Source organism: Pyrenophora tritici-repentis, chromosome 6, assembly GCF_003171515.1.
Source record: "Pyrenophora tritici-repentis strain M4 chromosome 6, whole genome shotgun sequence".
Taxonomy (NCBI): Eukaryota; Fungi; Ascomycota; class Dothideomycetes; order Pleosporales; family Pleosporaceae; genus Pyrenophora; species Pyrenophora tritici-repentis.
The window spans coordinates 628,902-656,362 of NC_089395.1; the positions used below are offsets into that span (position 1 = coordinate 628,902).

General features: G+C 51.6%; 10 protein-coding genes across 10 annotated transcripts; 4 read left to right on the forward strand and 6 right to left on the reverse strand.

Moving 5' to 3' along the window:
- Positions 1–513: 513 nt before the first annotated feature.
- On the forward strand, positions 514–1,797 carry PtrM4_114790 (Daxx domain containing protein; the record flags this gene model as incomplete). The annotated part of the gene is made up of 2 exons (XM_066108145.1): positions 514–615; positions 655–1,797. The coding sequence occupies 2 exons, from the start codon at positions 514–516 to the stop codon at positions 1,795–1,797; spliced, it is 1,245 nt and encodes a 414-aa protein (XP_065961330.1).
- Positions 1,798–2,847: 1,050 nt separating this feature from the next.
- On the forward strand, positions 2,848–3,030 carry PtrM4_114800 (uncharacterized protein; the record flags this gene model as incomplete). Its single annotated transcript, XM_001934861.2, has 1 exon — positions 2,848–3,030. One exon carries the CDS (start codon positions 2,848–2,850, stop codon positions 3,028–3,030), a length of 183 nt encoding a protein of 60 aa, XP_001934896.2.
- Positions 3,031–3,808: 778 nt separating this feature from the next.
- Positions 3,809–4,759, forward strand: PtrM4_114810 (uncharacterized protein; the record flags this gene model as incomplete). Its single annotated transcript, XM_001934862.1, has 2 exons — positions 3,809–4,026; positions 4,093–4,759. The coding sequence occupies 2 exons, from the start codon at positions 3,809–3,811 to the stop codon at positions 4,757–4,759; spliced, it is 885 nt and encodes a 294-aa protein (XP_001934897.1).
- A 1,126-nt stretch (positions 4,760–5,885) lies between these two features.
- Positions 5,886–7,364, reverse strand: PtrM4_114820 (RNA-binding protein Puf family, translational repressor; the record flags this gene model as incomplete). The annotated part of the gene is made up of 1 exon (XM_001934863.2): positions 5,886–7,364. One exon carries the CDS (start codon positions 7,362–7,364, stop codon positions 5,886–5,888), a length of 1,479 nt encoding a protein of 492 aa, XP_001934898.1.
- Positions 7,365–9,590: 2,226 nt separating this feature from the next.
- On the reverse strand, positions 9,591–9,982 carry PtrM4_114830 (uncharacterized protein; the record flags this gene model as incomplete). The annotated part of the gene is made up of 2 exons (XM_001934865.2): positions 9,591–9,737; positions 9,791–9,982. 2 exons carry the CDS (start codon positions 9,980–9,982, stop codon positions 9,591–9,593), a joined length of 339 nt encoding a protein of 112 aa, XP_001934900.1.
- Positions 9,983–11,545: 1,563 nt separating this feature from the next.
- On the reverse strand, positions 11,546–13,885 carry PtrM4_114840 (DUF1421 multi-domain protein; the record flags this gene model as incomplete). The annotated part of the gene is made up of 2 exons (XM_066108146.1): positions 11,546–12,637; positions 12,809–13,885. 2 exons carry the CDS (start codon positions 13,883–13,885, stop codon positions 11,546–11,548), a joined length of 2,169 nt encoding a protein of 722 aa, XP_065961331.1.
- Positions 13,886–14,487: 602 nt separating this feature from the next.
- Positions 14,488–16,319, reverse strand: PtrM4_114850 (GlcD, FAD-FMN-containing dehydrogenase; the record flags this gene model as incomplete). Its single annotated transcript, XM_001934867.2, has 3 exons — positions 14,488–14,759; positions 14,813–16,090; positions 16,142–16,319. 3 exons carry the CDS (start codon positions 16,317–16,319, stop codon positions 14,488–14,490), a joined length of 1,728 nt encoding a protein of 575 aa, XP_001934902.2.
- A 930-nt stretch (positions 16,320–17,249) lies between these two features.
- PtrM4_114860 (Tymo-45kd-70kd domain containing protein) lies at positions 17,250–18,494 on the reverse strand (the record flags this gene model as incomplete). The annotated part of the gene is made up of 1 exon (XM_001934868.1): positions 17,250–18,494. The coding sequence occupies one exon, from the start codon at positions 18,492–18,494 to the stop codon at positions 17,250–17,252; it is 1,245 nt and encodes a 414-aa protein (XP_001934903.1).
- Positions 18,495–20,867: 2,373 nt separating this feature from the next.
- PtrM4_114870 (RNA-binding protein Puf family, translational repressor) lies at positions 20,868–25,263 on the forward strand (the record flags this gene model as incomplete). Its single annotated transcript, XM_001934869.2, has 3 exons — positions 20,868–20,989; positions 21,085–21,127; positions 21,277–25,263. 3 exons carry the CDS (start codon positions 20,868–20,870, stop codon positions 25,261–25,263), a joined length of 4,152 nt encoding a protein of 1,383 aa, XP_001934904.2.
- A 693-nt stretch (positions 25,264–25,956) lies between these two features.
- PtrM4_114880 (uncharacterized protein) lies at positions 25,957–26,264 on the reverse strand (the record flags this gene model as incomplete). The annotated part of the gene is made up of 2 exons (XM_001934870.2): positions 25,957–26,083; positions 26,161–26,264. 2 exons carry the CDS (start codon positions 26,262–26,264, stop codon positions 25,957–25,959), a joined length of 231 nt encoding a protein of 76 aa, XP_001934905.2.
- Positions 26,265–27,461: the final 1,197 nt, after the last annotated feature.

Consider the following 27,461-nt stretch of genomic DNA (forward strand, 5'->3'; position numbering starts at 1 on the left):
GGCGCTTACCCACATTGTTAAGTATTTATTGACACCCAGGTACGCCATAAAAACATTTTCTATTATACCATTGCCTTAGGCCACTCTCACTCTCTCTACTCAGTGGCCCCAAGCAATCGCAAAGTGCGACAATCACTTCCGACTTTTACCTTTCACCACAGTCCGCAACAATCAATTAAGTGGGTCCTAGAAGGTTCAGATTGGATTGATTGATTACCGCTTTAAGCCTAGTAGTTACCTATAGGAGTTTAAGCCCTACCTAGATAGGTAAGTGGGTCTAGGAGAGTGACCGGATTGAATTGATTGTTGCGGAGTCTACCTTTCACTCGCGGACTTTTACGTCATGACGCTTTGGCCTTGGCACTCACCTAGCAATCAAACCCGGGGCGACTAATCGCAAACGCTCTTACTTCCCATGTACTGAATCTTTCTACTTACGACTGTCGCGACCTTCGCCTCCCCACATTCGCAGAGACAGCAAATCGAAGCAAGCGAGCCTCACTTGAGCGCAACATGGCCAGAGTCTACAAGCCCGCACCCTACACTGCCCTCATGTGCGCATGCGTACATGGCTTACCTTCGTCTATTGCCCGCAAGCTTGACCAATGGATGAAGGTATGTCCTAACTGTGCGATAACGCGGCTAGTACACCAGCTCGAATTATTACAACGCATGATCGCCAGGCGCGGTGGCATATTCAAGCAAAAGGAAACACATCCAGGGATCCACTCACTCGCGAGGAAGGAATGGGTCACGACTAAACTGGAGATGCAAAACACCATTGATCGACTTGAAGACTTGCTCAAGGATGAGGAAATGGGAGAAGATGATATAGCAATGTTGAAAGAAGTGCTGCAAGTATGGGAGAAGAAATCGGACGAGCTGAAAGAGGTACCAGGCGTGCCATATGCAGACAAGGCAGAAGAGGAAGAACCGACCGAGGAAGAGAAGGAGTTCGCTCGGCTGTTGATGGTGTGGCTGAAGATGGTGTTGGAGAAGGAGATGTCGCAAGAAGAGCTGGAGGAAGCCGCCACATCAACACCATCGAAACTGCATCGGCAAGATGTACCTATCCGTCACCAAAAATCTCTTCTGTCAACTACTCTGCCTGTAACTCCACCACAACAAGGCTCTTACGCCAAATCCCAGCAGCCATTGCCAGTAACCACATCCACATCGAATCCGACATTAGCGATGCTATCCGAACCACACCAAGCCAAGTGTACGCCACCGATTACTCCAAAGACTCCTACTACGCCGCCGTCTGTAAAGACCCAGCAAGAGGTTGCGACGCCTAAATCCAGTCTCAAGCGCCCGCGCGTCGATACTCCTGACACTCCACCCAGCTCAATGAACCATACATGTAAACGCGTCCGCATCGCAGATCGCGTGACTATATCGCCCGAACACCTCAATGTTGTCAACCTGTCACCCTTCGAACCTCTCGCTCGCACCAAGATCAGCGTACCTCATGCCACACACACAGTTGCCGAACATCGTCGCCGAAGAGGAGAGTTTCATCGTGGGAGATACTATGTTCCCGGTGTATGGGCAGCCAAAGACTTGGATAGCCCAAAGGCTGATACCAGCTTCTTCCGTGTTAACCCCAGGATGATGGAAGCAATTGTTCGAGAAGACCTCCAACAAGCAGAGAGAGAGATGGGGTTTGTGAAGAAGCTGAAACTTGTTCCTGGCTGTTGGGTGGTGCTTTGGTGGGCGAAGTATGTGGTTCCGAAACTGGACTTGGAGAAATTGGTGGAAGAGATGAGGCAGATGAAGAAGAAAGAAGAGGCCTAAAGGAGCATTGAAGAGGCTGACTGTACTCTGCGAGGATTTTTGAAGGAGTTCAGAGGGGATTGAGGACCAGGAAACGATAGCGCGGATCGACGAATCTACTTGCTGTATGTCAATGTCTGGGTTGATCTACGATGGTTTTCAGAGTTTTGCGTATATTGGGACTAATTAGGGCTATATGGCGATACCTGGGTTTGTCCACGATGATTGAGAGGAGCTCTACATATAACATGGCGAAGCGTTTGCTCGTCTGGGATCAGCGGGGTGGTACAGATGCGACATGCGATCTGCGATTGTGCAGGTACACAGCACTATCATCCGCAAGAACATGGCCAACCAGCGAATAGGATATAATGGCAATAATGAAATCATGTTGATGAGTCGTGTAGTCTGCAGAAGCGAGATGATGTTGTTCGACGAAGATACAGGGTTGTATATTTCGAGTGTAGCGTGACGTCACACGACTACGTCACGGCTTCGGACGTAAACACATGCGAATCGTTCGCCCTCCATGAATTGTGTACTCGTTTAATTTGCTTCCCAAACAGATAATCACAGCCATAAGTACCTATCCGCCAGAATCAACATGGATTCTGAACTGTTAGAACCGAATGATAGGTTTTTGAAGATTGTCTGGTTGTCAGCCTGGTCAGCTCACTCTTGCTAGAGCATCACGAGAAAGAAATCGCGACTGATCATAAGATTGAAGAAGAGATCGAAATGAAGGGATTCGTTGAGCGAGAAAAGGTCAGGCAAGCTGAGCAGGAAGAGCAAGCGAAAGAAGCTAGAGAAAAACTTGAGGTGGAGCTGGAGAACGATGGGAAAGTTCGATTGGACGATATTTGTGGGAAATAGAACCTCTACTCCTCAGAATACATCGATATATACACGTCACAACCGGACCAAGACCTCGACGATACCGAATGGGATGACGGAGTGGGAACCCTCCGGCTCGGCAAGCGTCTCCCACAATACAACTTCGGCATAGGCAAAGGAATGATGGGAGCAGTACTCGACATCTTCGGCGGGCCCGAAGAAGCCACTGCTATCAATATGAAAAGACCAAAGTACGCGTCTCTTGATGCTGTTAAGGTATCCTTCTACGACGACGGAGAGGCAGAGAAGTTTACCACGAAGCTCACCTTCCTTAGGAATGGTCTGTTGGAGTTGGTTATTTCAAACAGACAGATGCGATCAACGGTGTCTACTTCGTCGGCATACACGACCAAGATATGAAAGCAGTAAAGTGCGAGGCGGAGAAGATGGATGAAGAATGGAGGAACTGTCGCTATACTGGTGGCTTGCACCCAGAAAATAACAGGGAACCGAAGAATTTCATGGAATAGTACGGGTTACAAAAGTAGCCACAGAGGCCCGGCACTGACAGTGGGCTTAATGACGATGACTCTGGTACTGACGGGTTGCCAGCATGCGGGGACAAGAAATGAGAATGAACTTCAACCTTTCCCATATTTCAGAAAAGCCAATATACATTCTTCCGTGCTGTTCCTTTCATGCCCTCGAGTACCATGACACTCATTCACAAGCGACGCAAAATTTCCGTTTTTAAACGAAAACAAAGCGATTACAACTACAACTCATCCCTAATTCAAAATTGAACGCCTCCAACAGACATGTTGTTCCTTCTGTTTGAAGCTTTCTCGTGTGGACAGCTGACCCGCAGTGAGGCCGTCAGACCGGAGCACACACCAGATGAATGTCTTCTGACGTCCAAGATATTATGTACTGCAACCTGTAGGCAATCCATAAAACCACTTCCGATATTTGGAAGAAGAACCAAATTCATCTCCAAGCTCCAGGATAGGTACCTATCCACCCGTAACGTGTGCACGGCTCCGAACCAGGTAGACAGATATGGTTAGAGCGGAGGTGCCCCACCTGATATGACCCTTGGAGATGACACAGTTCTAGAAGATTCTACGTATGTTATTCTAGTTGTCGTCAGAACATACGACGTATCTATCATTCGACAATCTGGAGAAGTTGATACACCATGGTACATACCGCTGCGCGCGCGAGGCCTGCTAAGAGGATGGTTAATGAGAAGCTTGCGGACACGGACGAGGAGATGACGGATCTGACGAATGAGTCTGAGTCTGAGTTGGAACCCATAACAGAAGGGGAGGATGAGACGGATGAGGATGATGAATCAGAAGAAGAAGCCATGACAGAAGAGGAAGATGCAACTGACGATGAGGAGATGACGGAGGTGTGAGATGCAACGGATGATGAAGAGATGACGGAGGTGGAAGAGGAAGATTCGACAGATGATTCTAGTGAGACGGACGAAGAAGACGACGAAAAACTCTTTGAGAAGCTCTTCACTAAAGCAAGGAAACACTACGTCAGACAGGAAGCAAATGCGGACCGGATCGAAGACTACCTCGATAGAAAACCGTGGAAGAAAGTACCGTTGGTCAGTCTTAAGGGAAAGTGGACCCTGTATTCGAGTGCGTACCTCGACTGCATGAAAAGAAAAATCCCGAAATGGGGTCCAAGAAAGCTCGAAGACTTCGACATTGGACCACTCCGCATGAGCAGATCAGACGATTCATATAGTACTATGGTGGGTGCAGACCTCTCCGGAGAGTCGGACTTTACTTTCTTCGTCTCAGAGCGGGTTGAGTTCGACTTCAAAGCACCCAAGTGGGCGTCCACAAGGCCCATGAAGATAGGTTGTCTTATCGAGCTGGGATCTGCTCACAATATGGACGAGAAGTCTGTGAACATCAATGTCATGTTTCTGGGGCCCGACGTTTTTAAAATTACCTTCCGGAGCAAGGACTTGCCCAGCTCGCGGTTTCAAGGCTACGATGAGATCACGTTTGTGGCACGGCGGATCCAGACGCAGGCGCAAGTCAGGGAGGAACAGCGCAAGGCTTCGGCGGAGTGGGCGAACTGTCGGTATACTGGTCATTTGCACCCCAGCAATTGGGGGTTCTAGTCTGTATCGTGTTACGCGTCTATTCGCTCACCTGTATCCCCTGACATGCTCAGAAACGAAAATAATCATGAAGTACCTAGGTAACAGTGAAGTGGCCTATCTTGCACCCACCCGCTAGATTGAAAAAACGCTCGCTTGCGGTAATTTCTCCCGTATGGCGATCATTGGAGTTGAAAAAGTAGATATCAATAATGCGAATAGATTACCGGCGTTAGTCGATATTTTGTGGCGTTGTTGTTTGAAGCGCACACTCTAGCGGTACTACAGTAGCATCATTCCACCCCAGCCGCCATGATGAGGTGGCTGGAAACAAGATGCGCAGATTATATACCGAGACGCGCAGCTTTGAATACGCCAACGGCCTAGCACCCCTGTCAATACGAACGCTTCGAAAGTTCTACGGCAGCAGACTGACCAGGGTCACGATGCGCGTTCCTATCAGTTCCCGTCAGCATTCAAAATCAATAAAGTGAGTGCTGCACGCCTTATCGTGGGAGTCAGCGGGAAACCCTTCTGCACAGATTCCTCGTTGGCAAGGTTGCACTGTTGTGAGCTGGAAACTTCAGTGCTGATACGAGCGAGACTATTGATTGTGCGGGAGAACTTCCCAAAGCGGTTGTTGAGCCTGATACGAATACGGGGCCCAGAAGGGTGTATTGATTCTGGCATTGCATACGCGCGAGGTGGGTCCAGGCCTGCACAGCAAGAGCTGGCGGACAGTTTTGCGTGAGACTTTCTGGTGGTTGCGCGATGTCGTGTTTGTGTGGCGGGGTCCGCGAATATTTTCCTACGACAGATGAAGTACGTCACGGTTGGCATGGAGGATAGTTGATGAAGAGAAATTGAAGGAGGGACGAAAGTTAGATATTTTATAGTTTTCCAGTTAAATTCAAATGTCCATCGTAAGATCTATATGCTATGAACCGAATATAAACATCTAAGCATTAGAGGGCTTGTCAGACATGACCGTGAATCACAAAAACGCCGTGGCTATCTAGGTGAAGGAGTGAATTCCCTGCTAAAAGAGGGGCTACAGCTACCGCAGTTACTGTAACAAACACCTGTGCACCCTAAAATCGTTGCTCGGAAATGAAGGAAATCGTCTCGACTTGATCATCGACTACATTTAGTAGTTTCCGTATCCGCCGTAGCCGCCTGGGTAAGCGGCTCCGTAACCGCTGGGCTGGGGAGTCGGCGAAGCGGAAGATGAAGGAGTGCTCGCAGGGTATGACTTGGTTTCCGTGGGCTTGACGTAAGTGGGCTTCACACTGGTAGATGATGGGATAGGGGTTGACGAGGAGCTAGGGGTGTGGACTGGGTACGGGGCGGACGAGGTCGCATAGCTCATCGAGGTTCCAGATGAAGGCTTGACAGTAGGGTAGGGAGCAGATGAGGTCTCGTAGCTCATGGAAGTACCGGCAGATGGGGTAGCGGACTGGTGAGGCTTGGAGGTAGGGTATGGCGGTTGCGCTCCGTGGGAATTAGTCTTGGTGGAAGAAGCGGAGGGCTTGGGTCCCTCAGCGGTGGTGGTGGGCTTGGGCCCTGGGAGAGTGACCGTGTATGTCTGGGGATGTCCAGCCTCAGTGACGACGATGGTGGTGACCGGGCCTGTGGGAACAGGAGTGTAGCCATTGCCGACGGTTACGGTGTAAACCTCAGTCTTGGTGACGGTTTGAGGAGCCGGGCACCCAGAAACAGCGGAAGGCTGGGGCTTGGAGGACTCAGCGGGGTGGGGCACATTGTCTGGGTAGACCGACTTGGTCTCAGCTGGGTAAGGGTGGCCAGGGGCAGGAGTCACATCGGTATGGACAGGCACAACGGTGGTTGGCTTTGGTACCTGGGGAGTAGGCGTGGGACACTTGTCTCCGCATCCATGGATGGTCGATGTAAGAGTTACGGTTGTGTAGCTTGCCGTCAAGTAGGTTGAGTAAACCGGGACCGAATGCTCGTTCTGTCCAACAGAAGTGCTGCAAGGAACGAAACCTGTCACGGTGGTTACGTAGGTAGTAGTAACATCAGAGTGAGGGTACTCAGTAGTTCCAGGCGCCGCGGGCGTCGTAGATGTAGGCTTGACTGGAATATAGCCAGTGCCGTAGGGCATCGTGGAGGAAGGCTGTACTGGAAGGTAGCCGTGGGGCAGGGTGGAGGAAGGCTTCACTGGAAGGTATCCAGTACCCTGGGGCATCGAAGAAGATGCCACCGGGTTAGGTACGGAAGAGGATGCTACTGGGTAAGGCACTGAAGAGGACGCCACTGGGTAAGGTACGGAAGAGGACGCCATCGGGTGAGGCACGGAAGAGGAGGGTCCGTGGGAGTACTCTGTCGAGCTGCTGCATGGTGTGCTGGATGAGGAGAGAACCACAACGCTTGAGCTTGGAGGTGAAGCATTGTAGGCTGAAGAGCTAACTGGTGCTGAGCTTGACGCTGGAGTTGACGCCGCGTAAGAGCTTGGTGTCTGCGTGCTGGTCGGGTAAGGTGGGCTGACTACGGGAGTCGATGATGCAGAGTAGCCGGAAGGCGTGACTGCAGGGTAATAGCCATATTGAGCGACGGGACTGGCAAAGGTCGACCCGATGATGGCACCGGCGATGAAAGAATAACGCATCTTGTCAGTTTCGCTTTGTCGGTTCTTTGATTATATTATGTAGAAGTTGGGTTGGGTTGAGATTAAGTATTATAGATTGTCTGAAGATGGCACTATAGCGAGTGTCGGCCTGAGGAAAGCGAAGGTGGATAGGTAGGAAAGTGTGTTTGCGGATGATGATGGGTATCAAGGACGAGATGAGAGCAAACTTATATACTACACTCACCCTAAGCGGCCACACATCGAGGACGGCTGAAATCGATGTAGTATCAGCCGCTCAACACGTCGTAGTCTCTCACCATCTGCAAAGCCCCACTACACGTACGAGCGATTGAAGTTGGATACGAGAGAGAACATGCCAGACTACCTAGGTAGATTCATCAGCAGCAAGGATACAGCCCGGGACATGCAAGTAACGGCACAGCCCTACCACAACACCGTGACAGCGCTACTGGCGTTGCCGTTGAGACTTCTAAATTTGTCGAGAGCTTTGCCTGTTTTAGGCTTAGCTTCGAGCACGGACTCTTCGATATGTGCCGGTCCCTTCGGATCCCAACCTCCCTCGTCACCCGCCATCTTTTTGACAGACAGCAGACGCTCGCTTAGTCGGAGACAGCTCCGAATCTGCTAAGCAATTTCTCTTTTCATCCCTGTTTCCACGCATGATATTAGCCAGGTTCCTGGAGATCCCAAGTACTAGCCCACACTGCCGGCCGTCCGAGCGTCGATTTTCCAGATCTGGTGCGCTATTCTAAACTCGAAGACTAGGCTCTATCTGGCTTTTGATAGAAATCAACCTCGGTGAGCTATGTCCCGCGCTCCATCCTAATCCCAAAGTCAATGTTTTTCCGCTCCACAACGAGCGACGCCACATATGCTGACCTGCAGTTATGAGATCCTCTCCTTGTCTTCTTTGGGGATCCCACGCGGTAAACAAGCTTCGCTGCTGTTCCATTACAGCGGAAAAATCACCTAGTACGAGCATCACACCGCTGTTAGTGGTGCGTCTGGATGCAATAGTCAACAAAGTCATATCTGATGCCAGCCCTTCTTCGCGTAACAGTCCTGCAGAGGCACATTACGTGCCGCGAACATCAGAGTCAAGATTTTCTATGGCCAGTAGACCGTCGGCCGATACAGGGAGTTGTTTGCATTGACGGGTCCACATTTCCCGTATCCGGCCACAATCACCTTCTCTCGCTGCACTAACCTCTACTAGTCTATCGCCTCGGCCACTTCGTACCTGCCTTGCCTGTATTCTAGACGGTACTACAGGGCTGACAGCGCAGTGCAGGTGTTCTGCGATCATAAAATCCTGGCCATAGATTTCGACGACCAACCCTCGGGGCTGCTTTGCAATTGGCTATCTCTAGCACTAGCATAATAAACCGGATCTATTTACTAACTAAGATGATCAAACACAGCAAAGCCCTTGCGTAGCGGTATGATATTTCTAGTGAGTGTCTTGAAGTGTAGCCATGCGCTGAGAACAAACAATGTGCGCGAGCTAGAAACTAGTTTCGGTTAGCACTATATCCAAAATTCATAGAAAGGCAAGAAGAACAGCCTAAGGTTCCTATCAGGTCTACTAAAAAACTAGTGAACTACAATAGTGATGAAAGATATTGCATAATTTTAAGATTCTTGGAAGAAGCTACCTATACTTTAAAATATAAAGCTGGCAAAATGCCATTATAAACACCATGTTATAAAAGTTTACTACTAAGTATTAATAATTTATCACTTACTTTGTATTTATAAAGTCGACAAAATATAAGTTCCCGCTAGCTGTCAGGCCTACACAATGCGAGGTGTACAATATATACTATTCTACCACGATGATCAGGAGTTCACTGATCATACGTACCTTTTTGGTTGCATAGCGTAGTGGGCGTAGACCTACGTTCTGACACTAGCCCAACGTATTTCAAAAATGTGTAAACGAACAAGGAAAGAACTTGTATTAAAAGGGGTATTCGGTGCTGCTGTAACAACAAGACTTTGGGAGTTATTAAGTAGCCGCGGTACTAATGTAGAGTTGAACCGTACTGTTCAGTATAAGTCAACAGCAATTTAGCGTATATAAAAACCTCTAGATTAACCATCTTATCTATTCCGCGATCACTGCCTGGCGTAAAAACAAGCAGATTCCACTACGATGCCTCATTGTTGTGGTGGGTTTATTTGGTGAGGCAGGGTGAGCTTTGTGTTTGTGCGTATTTCGTGTCCACCCTCACTATAGCCCTATTACTTCTCGCCCCCGACCGTGCGCCCTCGACACATGTTTGGTCCTGACCTGACTGTCTCAGTTTTCCCTCCAGGATGATAATAATGGTGGCACCTGTCCCAGAATTTAAGAGGATCCTTCACATTGTCAGGTAAACAACAGAATACCTACGCGTCTTAGTCAGTTGTATATTGCATATTTTGGATGAGAGACTCCTTACCTTCATGTTGTCAGAACCATCAGTATCAAGTCCAAGGCCTATGTATCCTTCGCCAACTACGTCCTCGCAGGCCTTTATAGTGTCTTGATCGCTATTAACGCAGCGCCAAGACTCCTCTTTAATCCAAACTTGAGCATAGCATAATTGGCTTAAGAAAGCGAGGAAAATCGCGGTTAGAGCAGATAAAAGCATCTTGTTAAGTAGATAGAGTGTTTGAGATAGTCTGTACGTGAGAGGGACCGTCGCATGTATTTGTAGAAGAGCTTCTCTACGCTTATGAGCATGGGCAACGTGGCGTTGGCAATGGACAGACAGGCAAAGTACAAAGTGGCCGAGAGAAGGTTTTTTTCCAGCCTGAATAGATGAATTTTCTGTTATTAAGCTTCTTACTGCCTATCTCGGCCGTAATATGGCTAATATGTATGAATGTTCTGTTGCCAGAAGTTGCTTTCCTACAGATCATCAGAAGATATCTCATGGGACGCATATAGGCTGATTTGATGATAGCGCTCTTAGGACGGACTTCAGATGTGTCTCTCGCCTTGCAGAACAATACCGGTTTGTTCACATAAACCTAAAGCTATGGGCCGTCGACCATGATCCAAGGACTCTTTACACCATTGGCTAGTCTTGTGGGTTTGCCTTTTCCAAGGATAAGAGAGAATATAATATGGGCGCTCCAATCATACCATTGGGCAGATCCTTCTGGTGACATTCCGGTGACATTCTAGGGACATTCTAGGGACAAGTCTATCCACAACAAACATTGTGAAAACATGCACAATCGAACAACTTAGAGAGGCTAACACACGATCCTATAAGACATTTTCGTTTCCCAAACAAAGTCGCAATCATTGAATCTTTCACACGGGGCTTGGATAAGATTTTCCACCAGTCAGCTGGCGTTATCTGGGCGAGCTTGTATCGACAGTAAGATGGCCCAACGAACCCGTGAAAGTGGAAATACATAATGTGTAAGCGCTGATAATGAGGCTTATTCTGACTGTGCACATGTACCTAGGACCCTCATCGTCTACATAAGCGCATTGTCACAACCGACCAGCCAGCCAGTCAGTCAGCCAGTCGCGCTGACGCTAGCATCAGAAGGGTCTCGGCCCACGACCCATGTTTGCGTAAAACCTTATCACACGTGACCGACCTCCCTACGTACTTTGGAAAACACCTCAACCTCCACAACGTCCGGACGACGTCTCCAAATCTCTTATTTCTCGGACGCTAAAAGTTTCTCCCGTCCGGCTACTAGGAAAAAGCAAAGAACAGCAATGCGCGACTAAAAATACCCGGCCTGTTCTGTCAGGGTTCCCTGTCCAGATGCAGCGGTCCGATCTCGTGTCTACCCGTTGCCAGGCGCACAGATCCTTGGTCTGAGCAAAGCTTTGCCCAGGATGACCGACTCCAAATTGGCATTTCCCCGTCCGAGGTTGCAATCTCCGCTGGTCGTTCCAGAAGGTCGAGTGGGACCTTTTTTCGATCATAACGGCATTGGTACCTGTTTCCTAATCACGTCATCATCATCACTTTCACCATGCTACCACAATTCTTGGTCTTGCAACATTTCCATTCTCCTACAAAAATATGAGCTAGATACTTTTAGTCATCCTCCATTCTCCCAAAAACACCTGCTGAAGGGAGAAACACTTGATCCAAACCAGCTGAAACGCCGCCTATCCGCCACGCCACCAATGTTTACTAAAAATTCATAAATACGAAAGGCTATATATGTGTGTGGGCTGGCTAAGAAGCGACGGAAGAAGCCACCATGCGCTCAACAAGAATCTCGACTGCAAGTCCCAAAGAGCCCAATAGCGTCATAGATGGGTACTCGGATGCGAGTGCGTTGAGCGCCCAGGTGAGGTCGTTGCTGAGCCCGGGTAGCTCATGCGAGCGCCTAGTGTTCAGACAATCGAAAATCAAGGCAAGATGGTTGTGGATCTCGGTTGCGAAGGCTTCGAGAACAGGGAGTGGGGGAAAATCGTGCTGTGACCATGACGTGACTGGGACTATTGATGATGATGATGTGTGGCTGGGGTTAGTGAGTGCTAAATCTGGTGACATGGTCCAGATGGCATCAGCAAACATGTCCTCGTATTGGCTGTCAGTGAGTGGTGGCTCAGTGGCCTGAGACGCAGGTGACGGCATAGACGACTCTGGTTCATCGTCGTCTAGAAAGTTGGCTCGGCGTGTGGCTAGTGTCTTGACAACGGTAAAGTGAGTGGTGAAATCCAGTGATTCGGCTGAGGAGACGGGGCTGAGACAGTCCTCTTCCTCTTTGTCCTCCTCGATATTGTACAGTTGCTGAGGCTGGAGTACCAGCTGAACATTGCGACGTGATCGCATCGTAGACCGCTGATGACTAGAATACATCATATACGGCCCAACTTGACGGAAACCTCGCAGCCTCCGCTCCTGTACAGGGGCTTTGCGCGGAGGTTGAGTTAGAGTCTCCACCTGCGGCGGTGGGGGGTCAATATCATCCAGCTTATCTAACTCATCCTGTAGAAGCGCAGTGACTTCCTCAACAAGCTTGTCAAACAACTCATCAAAATCCCGGTGAACAAGCGGTGGCATCTGATCAGCGTCAATCGGCAAGATTTGGTCGAAAGCAGTGCATCCGGCGTCCTGTTGGCTGTCAGCATCAAAGTAGGGCAACTCAGACGGCTGGTTGGTCTGCAAAAGATGCTCGAGAGCCGTGTAGCCGATGTACTGCTGGGTGTCAGTATCGAAATAAGACCACTCGGAAGACTGAACCATGGAAACATCATCTGCATCTGAGTCCGACATGTCTGAGACATGGTCTTCGTCCTCAGTGAGCTCGTAGCCTGGAGTCTGTGAGTCAGTAGATGCAATGAACGGGGGATACTCAGCGATAGAAGTAGTCGGGTATAACAGCTGGTCCAAAGCGAAATAAGATACCATGCCACTAGTCGCAGCATCGTAGAACACGCCTGCACGAGGTAAGTCGTCGTCGTCGTCGTCGAACTCATCGTCTGCATCAACAAAATCCTCCATATCCGCATCAACAGTCGCATCCAACAGCTCAAAGATATCCTCCGCCTGAGGCCGCGCAGCAGAAAACCCAAACACATCCTCGTTATTAACAAGGAGGTAGTTCTCGCCCGGTGAGTGGGGAGCAGCGGGTTTGCCATCCAAGCATGTGCACTCACCGTCGTAACGGTCCTTGACGAAAGATGTGGTGGCTTGGTACAAGGCGTCGATGTCGGCGTTGTCGTACTGGGGGAACGCTGAATGAATAGAAATATCCGAAAAGTTGTCCAGGCCAGGGAGGAAGGTTTGGGAGGTGACGTAGCGGAGGACAGGGTCGTCTTCCAGTGTCCATGTAGAGTTTGTCTCCTGCACCTCTGTGTCAAGCACAGCCTCAGGTACAGAAACAGTCACCTTAGAAATCAACGACCGACCCTCCCGCTTCACTACAACCTCCTCCTCACCACCAACCCACCACTCCTCAACAGGCAAAGCCTCAGCCTCTGCCCACGCAGCAACCGGATCACGAAAATCCCGCACAGCAACCGAAGGCAAAAGCTTCAACTCGCTCGTATCCACCAACGTCACCTCCTCTATCTCCTCCTCCTCTAGCAGCGGATCCAGCACAGCGCACGGCGCAGCAACAGGGTCAAACACGCTGCGAAGCCAAAGTTCCTCATCGCTTGCGAAAGGTGTTTCGGCATCGAAGAGACACTCGACTGAAACCTCGCCGCCGAAAAAAGACGAGCGAGGAACAGGGAGAGGGGCGCAGACCTGCTGCTCCTCCACATTCACCTCCGCGTCCTCGAAGACGCCAGCCAGTGGGTACAAACAACTCCACCGCTCCTCCACTTCCGCCATATCCATCTCCTCGGCTGCAACCTCATCCTCATCTTCCATACCCGTCAACATATCCGCATACGCGGACTCGTCGGTGCAGATGCGGTATGTGTGAGCTGAGCACCACACGGGCTGTAGAGCGGGAAACGTGGAAGGCAGGGTGAGAGAGCAAATGGTGGGGGGTGTGAGTTGGCGGGTTGACGCGGGGGTGGTGCTGGAGAACATTGTGGTGAAGTAGGGGAAAGATGGCATGATTGGTAATCGGTAACGGGTAACGGCGCAGCGTAGCTCAGCTTGTGTGTTGAGATGGATAGATAGGGGGATTGATCACCAGGATCACGATCTAAAAATATGCGACTCGAGAAGAGATGCTGAAAAAATGCTGATGCGATGCTAATGCTGATGCAGAGAAAAACAAAAGACGAGAAATGTTACCCGGACCTCACTTTATAATCTCCGGGAGTATAGTCGTGAGTGAGATGAAGAAGAGAAGGGAATGGTGGTGGGGTAGGAATGGTTTCTTATACCAAGTTTGGGAGGTGGACATTGTGTGGGATGAATGGGGGCGTTGTGTGGGTGGTTTGGTGGGGATGGCCTTTGTTTGGGTGATGAGTGTTGAAAAGAGAGAGGAGAGAGACATTGTATATGTGTGGGTTGTTGTTGGAGGAGGGGTACAATGGAGTGAGTTGGTGTGGGATGGACAAAGGGATGATGGGTGTACACACTGTAGTGCCAGTGATATATCTGATTTAGCGTCGGATGTGGGAGAGAGCGAATGTACTTGATTGAAACCTGTTGAGCCTCTGTATGTAACCTACAATGTAATCACATACCCACATCCTACCCCCCATCACTCACCATTCGGCTACCTCGCCTTTCTTCGGCAGCGTCGCTCGAACAACTTTATCGCAGTTCAGCAAGCAAAGCGGGTCAAACGCCTTCTTGAGCTGCCTCATGGCATCGACGGTCGTTTGCCCAACTTCATGGGGTAAATAATCTCTCTTGACGAGGCCAACACCGTGTTCGCCCGTAGCAGTGCCTTCTAGTTCGATGGCGCGTTTGACCATTTCGTGGACAAGGTGTGATGCCTTTGCATGGTCGCGGTTGCGATTGTAAAGGATGATTGCTATAGGTGGTGAGCTTGATGCATATACGCTAAAAGGGAATCGAGGGGCTTACAGTGAAAGTTTCCGTCACCAACGTGGCCGACGATGCTGGCCAAGAGCCCGCTTTGCTTGATCTTCTCTTTTGTTTCTTCAATAATTTGGGGTAACTTTGATATGGGGACGGCGACATCGGTAGTCCAGACTCCCATGTCTGGATCACCCCCAGCCTTCGCCATGACACTCCATAGGGCTTCTTTCCTGGCCTGCCAGAGGTCTTCTTTTTCTTGTTCTGATTTTGCGAATTCAAAGCTCACAGACCCAGACTTCTTAGCTAGACCCTGGACTTGACTGATTTGCTCCTTGACGGAGCTTTGGGTACCGGCGAACTTGAAAAAGAGAGTCGGTGCGTTTTTCCATGTTTTGGAGGTTTGACCGGCGTCGTTGATGCATTGCATTTGAACATCATCTAGAATCTCAATGGCTGCGATAGGTACGCCGGCGCCAACGACTTTGAACACGCAATCTGCTGCTGCACGAACGGATGGGAAGGCGCATACGGCTACGCTAGTGTGTTGTGGCTTGACAGTAACTTTGAGCGTCGCTTCTGTGACGAGACCTAATGTACCCTCGCTACCGATGAACATTCGCGTAAGGTCGTATCCAGCCGATGACTTTCGTGGTCTTTTTCGTGTCTTAATAACAGTTCCGTCTGCTAGCACTACCGTGAGCGAGATGACCCAGTCCTTCATTGTGCCGTACCGATACGCATTCGTGCCTGAGCATCCTGTCCCAACCATGCCACCGATCATTGCGCCTGGACCTGGGTCAGGGGGAAAGAAAAGGCCGTCCTTGGAAAGTTCCTCGTTGAGCAGTTCCCACCCCACTGCCGGCTGCACAACAACGTCCATGTCCTCCTTGTGTAGCTTCAAAATCTTGTCCATGCGACTGAAGTCGATACAAATGCCACCTCTTGTCGCCGCAAAATGTCCCTCCAGACTTGTGCCTCCACTGTATGGTGTAACGGGAATCTTGCGCTCGTGGCAGATCTTCATAATCGCGCTGACCTCCAAAGTGCTACCCGGCTTGACAACGCAAAACGGTACATCGCCTGGTTCAGCTGGATGCGACGACCACGAAGATCCACTGTGCGATTCCAGGTCGTTCTTGTCTATTGTAATGTTCTCCTCACCAACAATGTCGCGGAAGTCTACCCATGCTGCTTCCATGTTCGCTTCGGAGATGTTGTGTTTGGGAGGGTTGAAAGTTTCGAGCGGCGCGGTCGAGCTGTTGTCTGCTTTGGGTGGTATCATTTGGCCATAGTAGTAGCCTATGCCGGCGGTGAGAAGACATGCTGGTCACTTATGAGTACGCGTCGTCGTAAATAGGTGTTGTGGGTCGATACCGACGACTGTCGCAAAGAATTGCCCTCTGGCTGTTCTCTGCTGCATAGACTGAATTTGGATCTGCTCGGCCTTCTCTTTCTGCACACGCTCGTAGATACTCTCGTTCAACTGCAGGTAAAAAGGCTTCTCTTCGTCCTTGCCCATCTTCTTATCATTGCTTGCCCAGCGTCTCTGCATTATTCTTCCCACTCCCGCACCAGGTCCGCATTGTCGCGAGAACGCCCCTCCTCCAACGATCCTTGGCGCAATTGCGCCCCGGGGTAGGTTTCGTAGAGGCATTGCGACTATACGAGAACAATATTCATGTCGTGCTTGTCCTGGCGATATGTGCGGGGAGAGTTCCGCGGATGAGGTGATGCTGGTACTGCATGATGCGCATGTCTTGGCGGCAGCTTAAGTCCGACCCGATGCTGTGGACCGAAGTTTGTGTAGCGCATGCGCCCATTAGCTTCACAAGTCATCCATGCCGTGTGGAGAGGAGTTCATGCATGGTTTGTTTGGAAAAAGTAAAGATGACCAAACGACAGGTTATAACGTCACAGCCTATGCACGCCATCACGCACCAATCGTTTGCACTGTAGCATTTCAAGATGAGATGGATATAAATGGAATATGCAATTGCTGGGCTCAATGGCCGAAGCCAGAGCAATGTATCAAGTTCAAACTAACCAAAATCCAATGCCAGTCTTACGCGCAGTGCAACCAGACACACGCTGCTGGCTAACAATGTCCCAAAAAGCACTTAACGCCTGTGCATGTCGATGGAGAGACGTGTGACGTGTTGAAGGAAATTCCCAGCTTGAACCTTGCAGCGCCGTGGAAAAATACCAGATCCGTAACGGTGCCCTCGATATATGCATTGGGAAGCGACTGACATGATAGGCCGTGATCGTGGTCCAAACGCCGTGCTAAATACAAGAAAGAACAGATAATGATGACTCGGGGTATAACAAGGGATAAGATGCAAAAGCCAATTGCTCGGTTCCCAGTAGGAGAGGATGAGAATATGTAGGGCTCGGGGTGGAGAAGGGTGTGTGGAGAAGCAAGACTACCTGCCACGTATGTGTGTGGCGGTGTATGCACCTAAATGACACTCGTGATGAACACCTACTTTCCTGACATGCGTAATAGCCTCGTCTTCAGCCATGTGACGAACCTCAGCCACCTTCCCTTGGCCGCGCGGCTCTTTGTGACCTTGGGTGTGGCGCCAAAGGGATTCGACTTTTCGGGGTCGACCGTCGTCACAAGTTTGGGTAGCGAGTGCGAGTGAGCCTGGCGGTGGTCAGAGTATTGACGCCCGCCAACGGATGGTCTCGGCGCCTTCTCCTGGTAGTCCTCGGATACAGTGCGCGCGCGCGTCATTTCAGTTCGATCGATCGTCTCGGATTTGCGGCGCTGTAAGTCTTCCTTTTTCAGCTGTTTCCGGTAGTCGCGCTCCTGCTGCTTGTGTGCAACCTTTTCATACTTGCGCTCCTTGGCCCGCTGCTCCTCCTCGAACTTGAGTCTTGCAGCGCGGATGGATGCAGCTCGTGAGGCAGGGTCGACGGGTGAGTCGCGACCGCCGCGAATGAAGCGGTATGTCTGGTCGAACGAGGTGCGCGAGCTGGGCGAAGTCGTCGTGTCAATGGATTTGAGCGTGTCTCCCCGCGCCCTCGGCGGGTTGAGGGGTGAAGTGAGTGAAACAGAGGACTGAGAGTAGCTGCCCGCGAGTCGAGTAGACGAGTTGTTGGTGTGGAGGCGTAGGGATGTACCTTGGGCCGAGGAAATGGAACCTGATCGGCGCGCGGGATCGTACGAGTTTTGTTTCAGACGAACCTCGTCATCAGACATGATATCATCGCCCTCATGGTCACTTCCAAGTACTGATGGCGGTGAGGACCGTGCTATTGGCGGCGTGTAGGGTTGCGGGGTCTGGCGGAGGGTGGGCAAAGGCGTAGGACGCTGCAGGCCCGCAGACGAGTTTGAAAACTGCGAGGTACTGGAGGTGGAGCGGTTGTGCCTGTGACGGGGGTTGACCGGCGTGAAGGTGACATCGGAAATGGATCGTGAGTAGGCGCCATATTCAGTAATACCCAGCCCAGACAAGTCGTTCTCGGCAGCCGGGCGCGAGAGATCAAGGCCGGTAGTCTCCTTGGAGGAGAGCTTGCGCAGGTAGGGCTTAATCTTAAGCTGGTGAGAAGGTGGTTGAGGCATGGGGTGGTGTGTCTCTATCCAGGACTCCTCGAGGACCTTTGGAGTATAAGAGCGGTCAAAGGTAAAGGCGCCGTAGTCAGCGACGGGGCTGAGGGGACTCGTCGCAGTAGAAGAGGCGGAGTTGCCTCGTTTGTGCAGACGCGCATGCCTGGCCGACATGATTGAGGAGCGGTCGGCGCGTGTTATCGGAGCATGTCCGTGTAAATAGGATTAAGAACAGACCAGGAGGGATCAGCAAACGACGGTTGCACCGTGTCAGTGTGGCATCACCAAGCCAACGTCAAGACTGAATTGTTCCGATGGTTCCGCGGCAGGGCAAAGTGCGCAACAGTGGTGACGAAACGACTGTGTCAGGCTTGCTGGATGCTGAACCTGAGCACCTGAGAACCGGGCGGCTGGCGTTGATCCGGGGCAATTGCAGGCTTGGGCACATGCACGCCGGATCGCGCCTTTAGAGGACGGGATCGTGGTTTTAGCGGTTCGCCTTGGTCGGCCTCGAGACGTGCCGCGGCTGCGAGTCAGCAAGTACCTAGACGATAGATGGGCGATTGTGGTGGGTGAACATGGCCACTCGGGGCTGTTGCTGGGTAAGAGAAGGCGAGTGTGCTTATATGCTGCACCTGCACCTGCACTGCCGGCCCATTGTTAGTCGGTGTATGGCTGGGTGGATCGCGACAAGACAACTACGGCTGGAGCGGAGGCGCCGTCTACTTGGATCGAGATAAGCTGGCCTTTGTCGACACCGACACGACTGGACGTGAGAGCCTCACCGCTTACAGAGCCACAGCTGTGACATTCTGCTTTCGCGGCCGTGCCGTCCCCTCTCGCCTCTCTTCCCCTCTCTGTTCTGCCTCTACTCGGCGCGCACACGACGCAATCGAGTGGCACGGCGGTGGCAGAACTGAGGACGCGCAGCAGGTTTGGGCCCTGCGCCATCATGAGAGGTCAAGCCAGCCCAGCCCAACCCACCTGCATCCCGGACCCCGACGCCCCATATCGTACGTCTTCGCGATTGCGATAGTGATAGCAACGGGTGGGTAGCTTGACGACAAACCCATGGCTTCTCTTCGGCCGGCCTTTACCCATGCTCTCACTAAGCCGCCACTACTCAGGATATCCCTCTTACCCCACCAAAAGCCCGCTCTTCCACCTGCGGCTGGTTGGTCCGAGATCCCAAGCCACGGCCCAGATCTCTGGCGTCTGCTCAACAGCCCAGGCAAAAAAGCATGATCCCATGGAAGAGGGGAAACGCTGAGAGCAGGAACAATACTACCATGACCGGTCCCGAGCCAACTTTCGGCTACTCGCGCAAAACGCCTCACGTGCCTGCCATCTGCCTGAAACGTGAAACACGCTCATGTCTACCCCACACTCAGACGGTGGTGCTCCGTCTCTCCGCTTTCTCTACTCAACAACTTCCCTGCTAACGCGCCTCCATCAGGCTGAACCCGCGCGGTCGAGACTCTTGCATTAAACGCGCCATCGACACCGTCTATGACGCGGCTTCCAGTACCGGCATCAAACAAACATATGCACGGTTGCCCGATTGCTCGATTCTACATGGACATCACCAGTGGTACGCGTTCAATCATGCCATGTAACTCGATATGTCGCATACAGGGAACTGGGCTTGGTATGAGAGCAAACAACGGTACTGTTGACTTGTTTTCCTTATTAACATGTTGCAATAACTTTTGCCCAGCACACTCTGGTCACGATTTCTGGTCCTATTTGCCAACGACCACTTTTCTCTTCACCGGTCCTGTAGAACATACGCCACGTCCAAAGAACTTTCTAAAGAACAAACTGTATTGCTTTGGCTTGGGTATCACGTTAGCACCCTAGCTTCATGGCGGTGAAAAGACTGACAACGGTCGTCAAGATCCATATTCCCCGTTTCTGAGTCCCACAATGACACGTGCGTGTATCCCGGCATCAGAATCTATCGAATTGTAGACTAGACTGCTTCATCATGATAAGGTTTGAAACATATGTCATGTCAATATGGCGCGAACGTACACGGGCCTTAACATCGTTGAGGGACACTAATGCACCTATATATGGCTGCAAGTATGATCAAAAGAAACGCTCGTCCGGGTACATAGACCGTGGGAAAGCTTGGATGGGAATATATTATAAAGTAGTCGGGTCCGATCACGTCCATGACACATTACATTGCACTCACAAGCCGACTACATGATAAAGACACGTCGCTGCACCGGAAGGCGTACGTGTCGTGACAGTTGCCAAGATGAAACATGTCAATGTCAAGAAGTTTCGGCAAAACAATGTTTTCGGTTTTGGAGTTATTGCCAAGTGCAGGAAGTGAAAAGTGAAAAGTCAAGAGTCCAATCCGTTGCTAGGCAGGCATTGGATGACTAAGGTGACGTCGAGCACGGGTCGCACCTTTCCCGACCATCAAAAACATCGTACCCTAGCACACAACCATCAACCACGCGTGTCTCATGGAGTTATAGCCCATTCCCCATTTCAGCCGCAACCATCACTTCTTGTCCCTGAGTGATCGCGACCATGTCGTCTAACAAGCGGGGCAACATTTTCGGCCAGGGCAGGCCTGAGCGCCCGTATGATGAACGCGACGAGCCTGCTGATGTTCCTCAAAAGGCGACGGCTGCACAGTTGGCTGCACGCAAGTAAGTGACTCTACACCTCCACCGGTGCCGAGGTTACGTCTGTGCCATCGTAACGCGCATCCCCTTTCACTTCACACGCTGACTCTTTGTTCCAGAATCAAGACCGCCAAAGCTCGACGACCAGCCGGCGCCTCCCCCGTAAGTATTTCACCCACCACATCACGAGCGCTCTCAACCGCCATCACAACTGCATCCACTGTGCAGCCATGCAACCACAGCGCTACACTGTTGCTGGCCGGCGCAAGATGCGTCTCCGCGATCAGGCGTTTGCTAACGCGCACGCGCAGAACTTAGCACAGAGCGCGAACTTTGGCGCAGCACCGTCGAACAACTTCAACTTCGGCGCCTCTGCGCCCGCCCCCGCGAGCAATGGCGCGAATAGCTTCGGCGGTTTTGGAGCAGGCGGCGCTTTCGGTGGTAGCACCACCAGCAGTTTCCCGCCCGCCCAACCCGCGGCCCCAAGCAACACCTTTAGCAACTCTTCCTTCCCTGCCTTCGGCGCGAGTAACGAGAGCTCGGCTTTCCAACCGCCGTCATCCTCGGGCTTCAACTTCACTGCGGGAGGCGCCAACCCCATATCCAACCCTTTCACAAATGCAAACTCTGCCCCCGCGACCAATGGCAGCACACCAGCGCCGGCGTTTGGCGGGTCCTCCATATTCAACAGCGCCCCATCGCAAAGCAATCCATTTGGCGGGCTAAGCCAGCCCAACACTACAAGTTCGGCGTCCTCAGGTGGCATGTTCGGTACTTCCAGCACAGCACCGGGCGGAATGTTTGGTGCCTCAAGTGCAGCGCCTTCAAGTAACAGCATGTTTGGAGCTTCGAGTGCAGCACCTTCAGGTGGTGGCATGTTCGGCACTTCTAGTGCTACAACTTCAGGTGGAATGTTCGGAGCTTCCAGTGGTGCACCTTCAGGGGGCATGTTTGGGGCTTCGAGCGCTGCTCCTTCAGGCAGCATGTTCGGTACCACTAGTGGTACTTCCAACGCCACGAGCACGCCTGCCCCAGCAACGACGCCCTTCACCTTCGGGGCTGTCAGTACGTCTGCCCAAAACACCGAGAGCACTCCAGCAACGAGTGGCTTCTTCGGTAAGCCCGCACAGTCGCTAGCGCCAGCAGCAGCGAATAGCATATTTTCCGGCTTCGGTGCAAGTACTCAACAGAGTGAAACCCCCAAGGCCCCCGCTGCACCACAGAACATGTTTAGTGGCTTTGGTTCAAACGCTCAGAAGAGCGAGAGTAGCATAGAGACTCCCAAACAAAACAAGTTATTCGGGGAGATTGGTACAGGCGCCCAAGGCACGCCAAATGGAACGAGCACACCCGCGACGGGCCTGTTCAACTTCACCGCGTCCACACCAAAGGCAGACAATGCGATCTCAACTCCATCCTCTAGCAATCCGTTTGCGTCCCTCCCGGCCCCAGCAACCCCGTCAACACCCTTTAGCGGATTTGGCGCGACGTCGAACACGCCTCAAGCACAGGAGAAGGAACCAGCCACTTCAACGAACCTATTTGGCAGTCTCAAGACACCCAAGGCATCTGACAGCACTGAGGCACCTAAGTCGAACCCATTCGGGGGACTTGCTCAGCCATCGTCGACACCAGCAGTCAGCAGTTCGAGCTTCGGTCTTTTTGGGACAACACAAGACAAGCAGGATGCAGGTGCCGCAACAGCGAAGGCTCCAGAGGCACCAAAGTCAACCCTCTTCCAGCCCTTCAGTACACCACAACCTGCAAAGAAGGCCGAGACAGAGAAGTCGCAGGGTGGGATGTTCAGTGCTGCTCAGCCCAAGACCAGCTCAGGCATGTTCTCGCAGTCATTCCAGCCGGAGACCAACAACTCGAGCGACTTGTTCCAGAAGCCCCAGTCAAGTTTTCCATCCTTTACACCGACAAACACTTCATCGACAGAAGCGCCAAAGGCTGCAGCGGCACCAACACCCGCGTCCAAGGATTCCTCCAATCCTTTCGCCTCTTTGTCAACGCCTTCCACGGACCGCCCCAATCTCTTCGGTACACCAAAGGAGCCTGCTCAAGCCTCCCCAGCGCCAGCAATGCCAAATCTCACTGGCGATGCTGCAATGTCAAACGGGGAGTCGCAGGCATCTGAATTGCCGAAAGTTCCCAAGGTGCATGTTCCCAAGGAATGGGCTGTCCCAGGCGCGGTTCGTGTGCAGACCAGCGATGCATTGCTCAAGCAGATTTCGGACTTGACTGCCCAACTTCAGGTCTTGAACGAGAAGTACCGGCAGCAATTGATCACCCTTCCTCCGACAGCAGATTGGTCAAGTGTATCACTCTGGCACTATCAGCACGCTACGGATATCAAGAAGAAGATTGACACCGCGAAGAAGCAACGCGCGGTGGCCAGGGGTGTCACTGGCTACGAGTCCAGCCTGTCCACCAAGCGTAAGGTTGATGATGAGAGCCCAGAGATCCGAGACCCCTCTCCATCCAAGCGAGCTCGTGAAGCACCTGCTAGTCCGACGCCGCAGAAGTCCAACCCTACAGCAACAGCCACGGCAAATATGTTTGCAAAGGCTATTGGCAATAAACCATCTACACCCGCGGCACAGTCATCCACAAGCCTGTTTGCTCCCAAGCCTACTGCCGAGCCTGCCAGTGCGACCAGTGGAGGGAATGCGTTTGGTTTCACACCCTCAGCACCGACTACTAACGGTGACAAGACCCCAGCTACATCGTCTGGTTTCAAGCCAAGCTTTGGAGGTGACTCTTCAAGCAAGTCAGATTCTACTGGCTTCAAACCAAGCTTTGGTAGCGGGTCTACGAGCGCATCAGGCAGCGGTGGCTTCAAGCCTAACTTTGGTGCTCCTCCAACATCTGGTGGAGGCTTCATGGCTCAATTCCAAAAGACAGCGAAGACCTACGAGCAACTTGCTGCCGAGCGCAAGAAGAAGGCCATGGATGAGGACTATGATTCGGACGACGAAACTAAGGAAGAGTGGTCAGCTAGATACGACAAGGCTGAGGCAGAGCGCCTCGCCGAGGAAAAGAAGAAGATCGCTGCCGCCCCTACCTTTAAAGTTCCGGATGCCACTGCTCCCAGTGCTGCCAAGCCAACTGCTCCTGCACCCGGTAGTACTTCTCCAAAGGCGAACCCATTCTCTGGTCTTCTGAAACCGACGAGCGGCACTTCAACGCCAGGTCTTTCGACGCCTAAAGCTGCTAGTCCTGCACCATCGACCGGTAGTCAGTCAATTTTCAAGGCTCCCAGCTCCTCCCAAACTCCGACTCCTAACATATTCGGACACTTGTCTCCCGCCCCTTCATCGAACCATCAAGACGAGTCCGATGAGGATGACAATGAGGATGCGGGTTCTGCGGAGCCGACAACGCCACCGAAAGCCAAATTCGGCGAGTCGGAGACGGAATCTGAAGACACCCAGGAGCCCAAGCAAGACGAAGCCCCCAAGGGAAGCCTTTTTTCAAGGATCACTCGGGACAACGACTCGGGATCCGAAAAGGGTAGCACCGGTAGCACGTCTATCTTCGGAAACACCAACGGAACTACGACCCCTACCAACAAGCCCTTCACGTTCTTCAATTTCGACGCTGCGTCTAAGACGGCCCCTCCCAAGTCCGACACATTTGTCGGGGATCAAACGTTCAAAGCTGGCACTCCCATCAAGTTCGGCCAAGCTCCTGCTACTGAGAAGAAGGGCGGCCTGCCGCAATTCTCATTCTCACCTTCTACGCCGTCACCTGCTGAGTTTTCAACGACACCAGCCAAAGCACCACCTTCGCTCTTCAACTTTTCTAGTGCCAACTCCGTAAACTCGTCTGTATTCTCCTCTCGCGCTGGTACGCCCTTGTCTGAAGCCGGCGAAACTAGTGCAGCGTCGGCAGCAGAAGATGAGGAGGAAGGTGGCAAGCAAGAGCAAATCGACTTGTCGCAACTCACCGAAGAAGAGATCAAGGCCTTTGACATTGTCTTTCACACCGAGGTCGCACTAGCCAAGCACCAGGTTAACAACGCTTGGACCAACCTTGCAAAAGGACCAATGTGGATCCTCAAGGACAAGGAGACGGGCAAGTGCTGTGTGCGCGTACGCCTTGCCAGCGGTGCTACACCCCTGAACTATCAGATTCTACCCTCCCTGCCGGCTACTGTTACTGGTGGCAGCAAGAAGATGGTCATGGCCACCAGGCCTGCAAAGGAAGGCGGCTTGCAATCACTCTTGTTTGCAGTCAAGACTCCTGAGATTGCAGCGGAGCTGGCGGCCAAGTACACGGAGTCACTACCTTGATTGTATTTCATTATATCCTAGAACAACCTTCCCGGTTGTTCTAGGCTGAGCACTTGTGCTTATTATACCCTTATCCCGCGACCCCGATACACCTTTCAACATTTTTCAATACACCTATCCCACCACATCCCCTTCTTCGATCTACACGTAAGTCCCGAACCCCCTGCCCACAAAATCTGGCGTAATTGTTTTTGTATCAACCTGAGCGAAAGCTCCTCATATTGTGTGTTTTTGAAGGATAAAGGAAATTAGCATTGCATGGCACGGAGTTTGTTGTTTCTTGTTTTCAAGCTGGGATAGGGGAAGGAGGGCCCCCAAACGAAGTGTAGGATCGAATGTCTGGCGACGATAATTCAGCGATGAGTAAGAGGGACACGCACGCATATCTGTATGTGTGCCTTTGTTCTCCCGACGTGTAGTATATTTATGAGCCCCTTGTTTGTTTTGCTCTCTTCGATTACGTTGAGCGTGTTCGGGTCGCGCAGACACCTTTCTAATAGACTATTTTGAAGTTTTCCACCATTTGTTCGTATTCTTTGATGTGATTATTATTACCTAACTAGTTCTTTTCCATCGATCTTTTCTCAGTCTTCCATGTCATTACTAATAATACCTTTCCAAATTACATCGGCGCGTTCATTTCATTACTATTATTATTGCCATCTCCTGGTCCTTGTCCTTGTCCTGTTTTCCTCAAACACAGCTAAACGAACTGGCAACATGTTCGAACTCAAAATCCGTAAGATTCACCGGCCCAGGACCTAGCACGTTTCCATTATTCTTCGCAACGTAGAGGTTTTTGCCTGTGCAGTTTGCTTTCCTAATCACCTTATTAGCCTTTTCTCCTTCCCTCCAATCCCCCTACAACACGTGACCCAACTGGAAATTCAGACTTACTCGTACAAAACACACCCATTCGCCAAGCCACTTGCTACAAAGGCCCAACTGGTGTTCTTGTCCATGGGGGCGACGAGTGTGTCGCATTGCCAGCGGTTGACCATGTAGGATTTTGAGAGGCCGAGACCGCCGGGTTGGGTGCTTAGGAGGAAGAGGACGGATGCGGAAGTGGGGGTGAGAAGGAGGGGAAGGAGGATGAGAGAAGAGGAGAGAATGTGCATGGTCGGACTTGGGGGTTGGATGTGGAGGTTGAGATGAATTAGAAATATGGCTGAGTTGGATTTGACAAACAGGATAGATAGATATGATGCGTGCGTATGCGGCTGAATATATACTAAACACCCCATCTCACACCTCTATCCAATCCCAGACTAGACATGCATACTTACCAAATAACCCACCCCCCAAAAAAACGCCGCTAGAATATTTTCCGCATCGCCCTAATAACTACAGTCAGTCATGCCAGGCTACCCACTACGCATCCAGGGCTGAAATGATAGTGCGTTAGGTGGGAGCTAGGCAAATATCGGAAATATCGGCAATGCAGTATATTTAGAAGTCTGTGATATAGCCTACCTAACCATCGCCCCGGAGCTTGTTATTTGTCTGGTTTCTGAGTGAGGTGAGCGAGGTTGGCTGGATGCGGATTAGATGCTACGTGTGGGTGCAACGTGGACTATTGGATTTGGAGGAGGGGAAAGGCGTAGTGGGCTACTAAGGGTGATGGGTGAAGGTGGTGTGTGGGAAGGGAGGGATTGCTGGAGACGATGAAGATGCTTTGGGATAATGGGAGGGAGGGGAAGGTGATGTCGTGGCGAGAGGAGATGGCCATCGGTGAGGGTTGATTGATGCAAATGATGCTATCTTCTCGTCGCACCACCGAGGCCTCCTCCAACATTAGAATATTGGTGTAAAATCAAACGATGCCATCATCGCCGCGATCCACTACTCGGGTGTGGCTTTTCTGCCCGCTTCCAGTCTTTCCCTTGCCGACCGTGCGTCATCGACCATGGGAATTTCCCCAGCCATGGCACTAGCGCCACAGCGCCATCCATCGCATCGGCCACCGCCTGACGCTTCGCGCGCCATGTTGCCCTGAAATGCGCGCACGCCCGGCGCAACTCATCTAGCGCAACCATTCAGATCAGCGCGGAAAGAAATACATTCATCGATAATAAATATCAAAAAGACATCGAATTATGGATGACCCCTCGGCACAACTCCACCTCGAGATTCGCGATGCCGTCGTTCGCGCTCTCGCTACGCGCCGCCCTATCCTTCATCACTTGAACGCCGATACC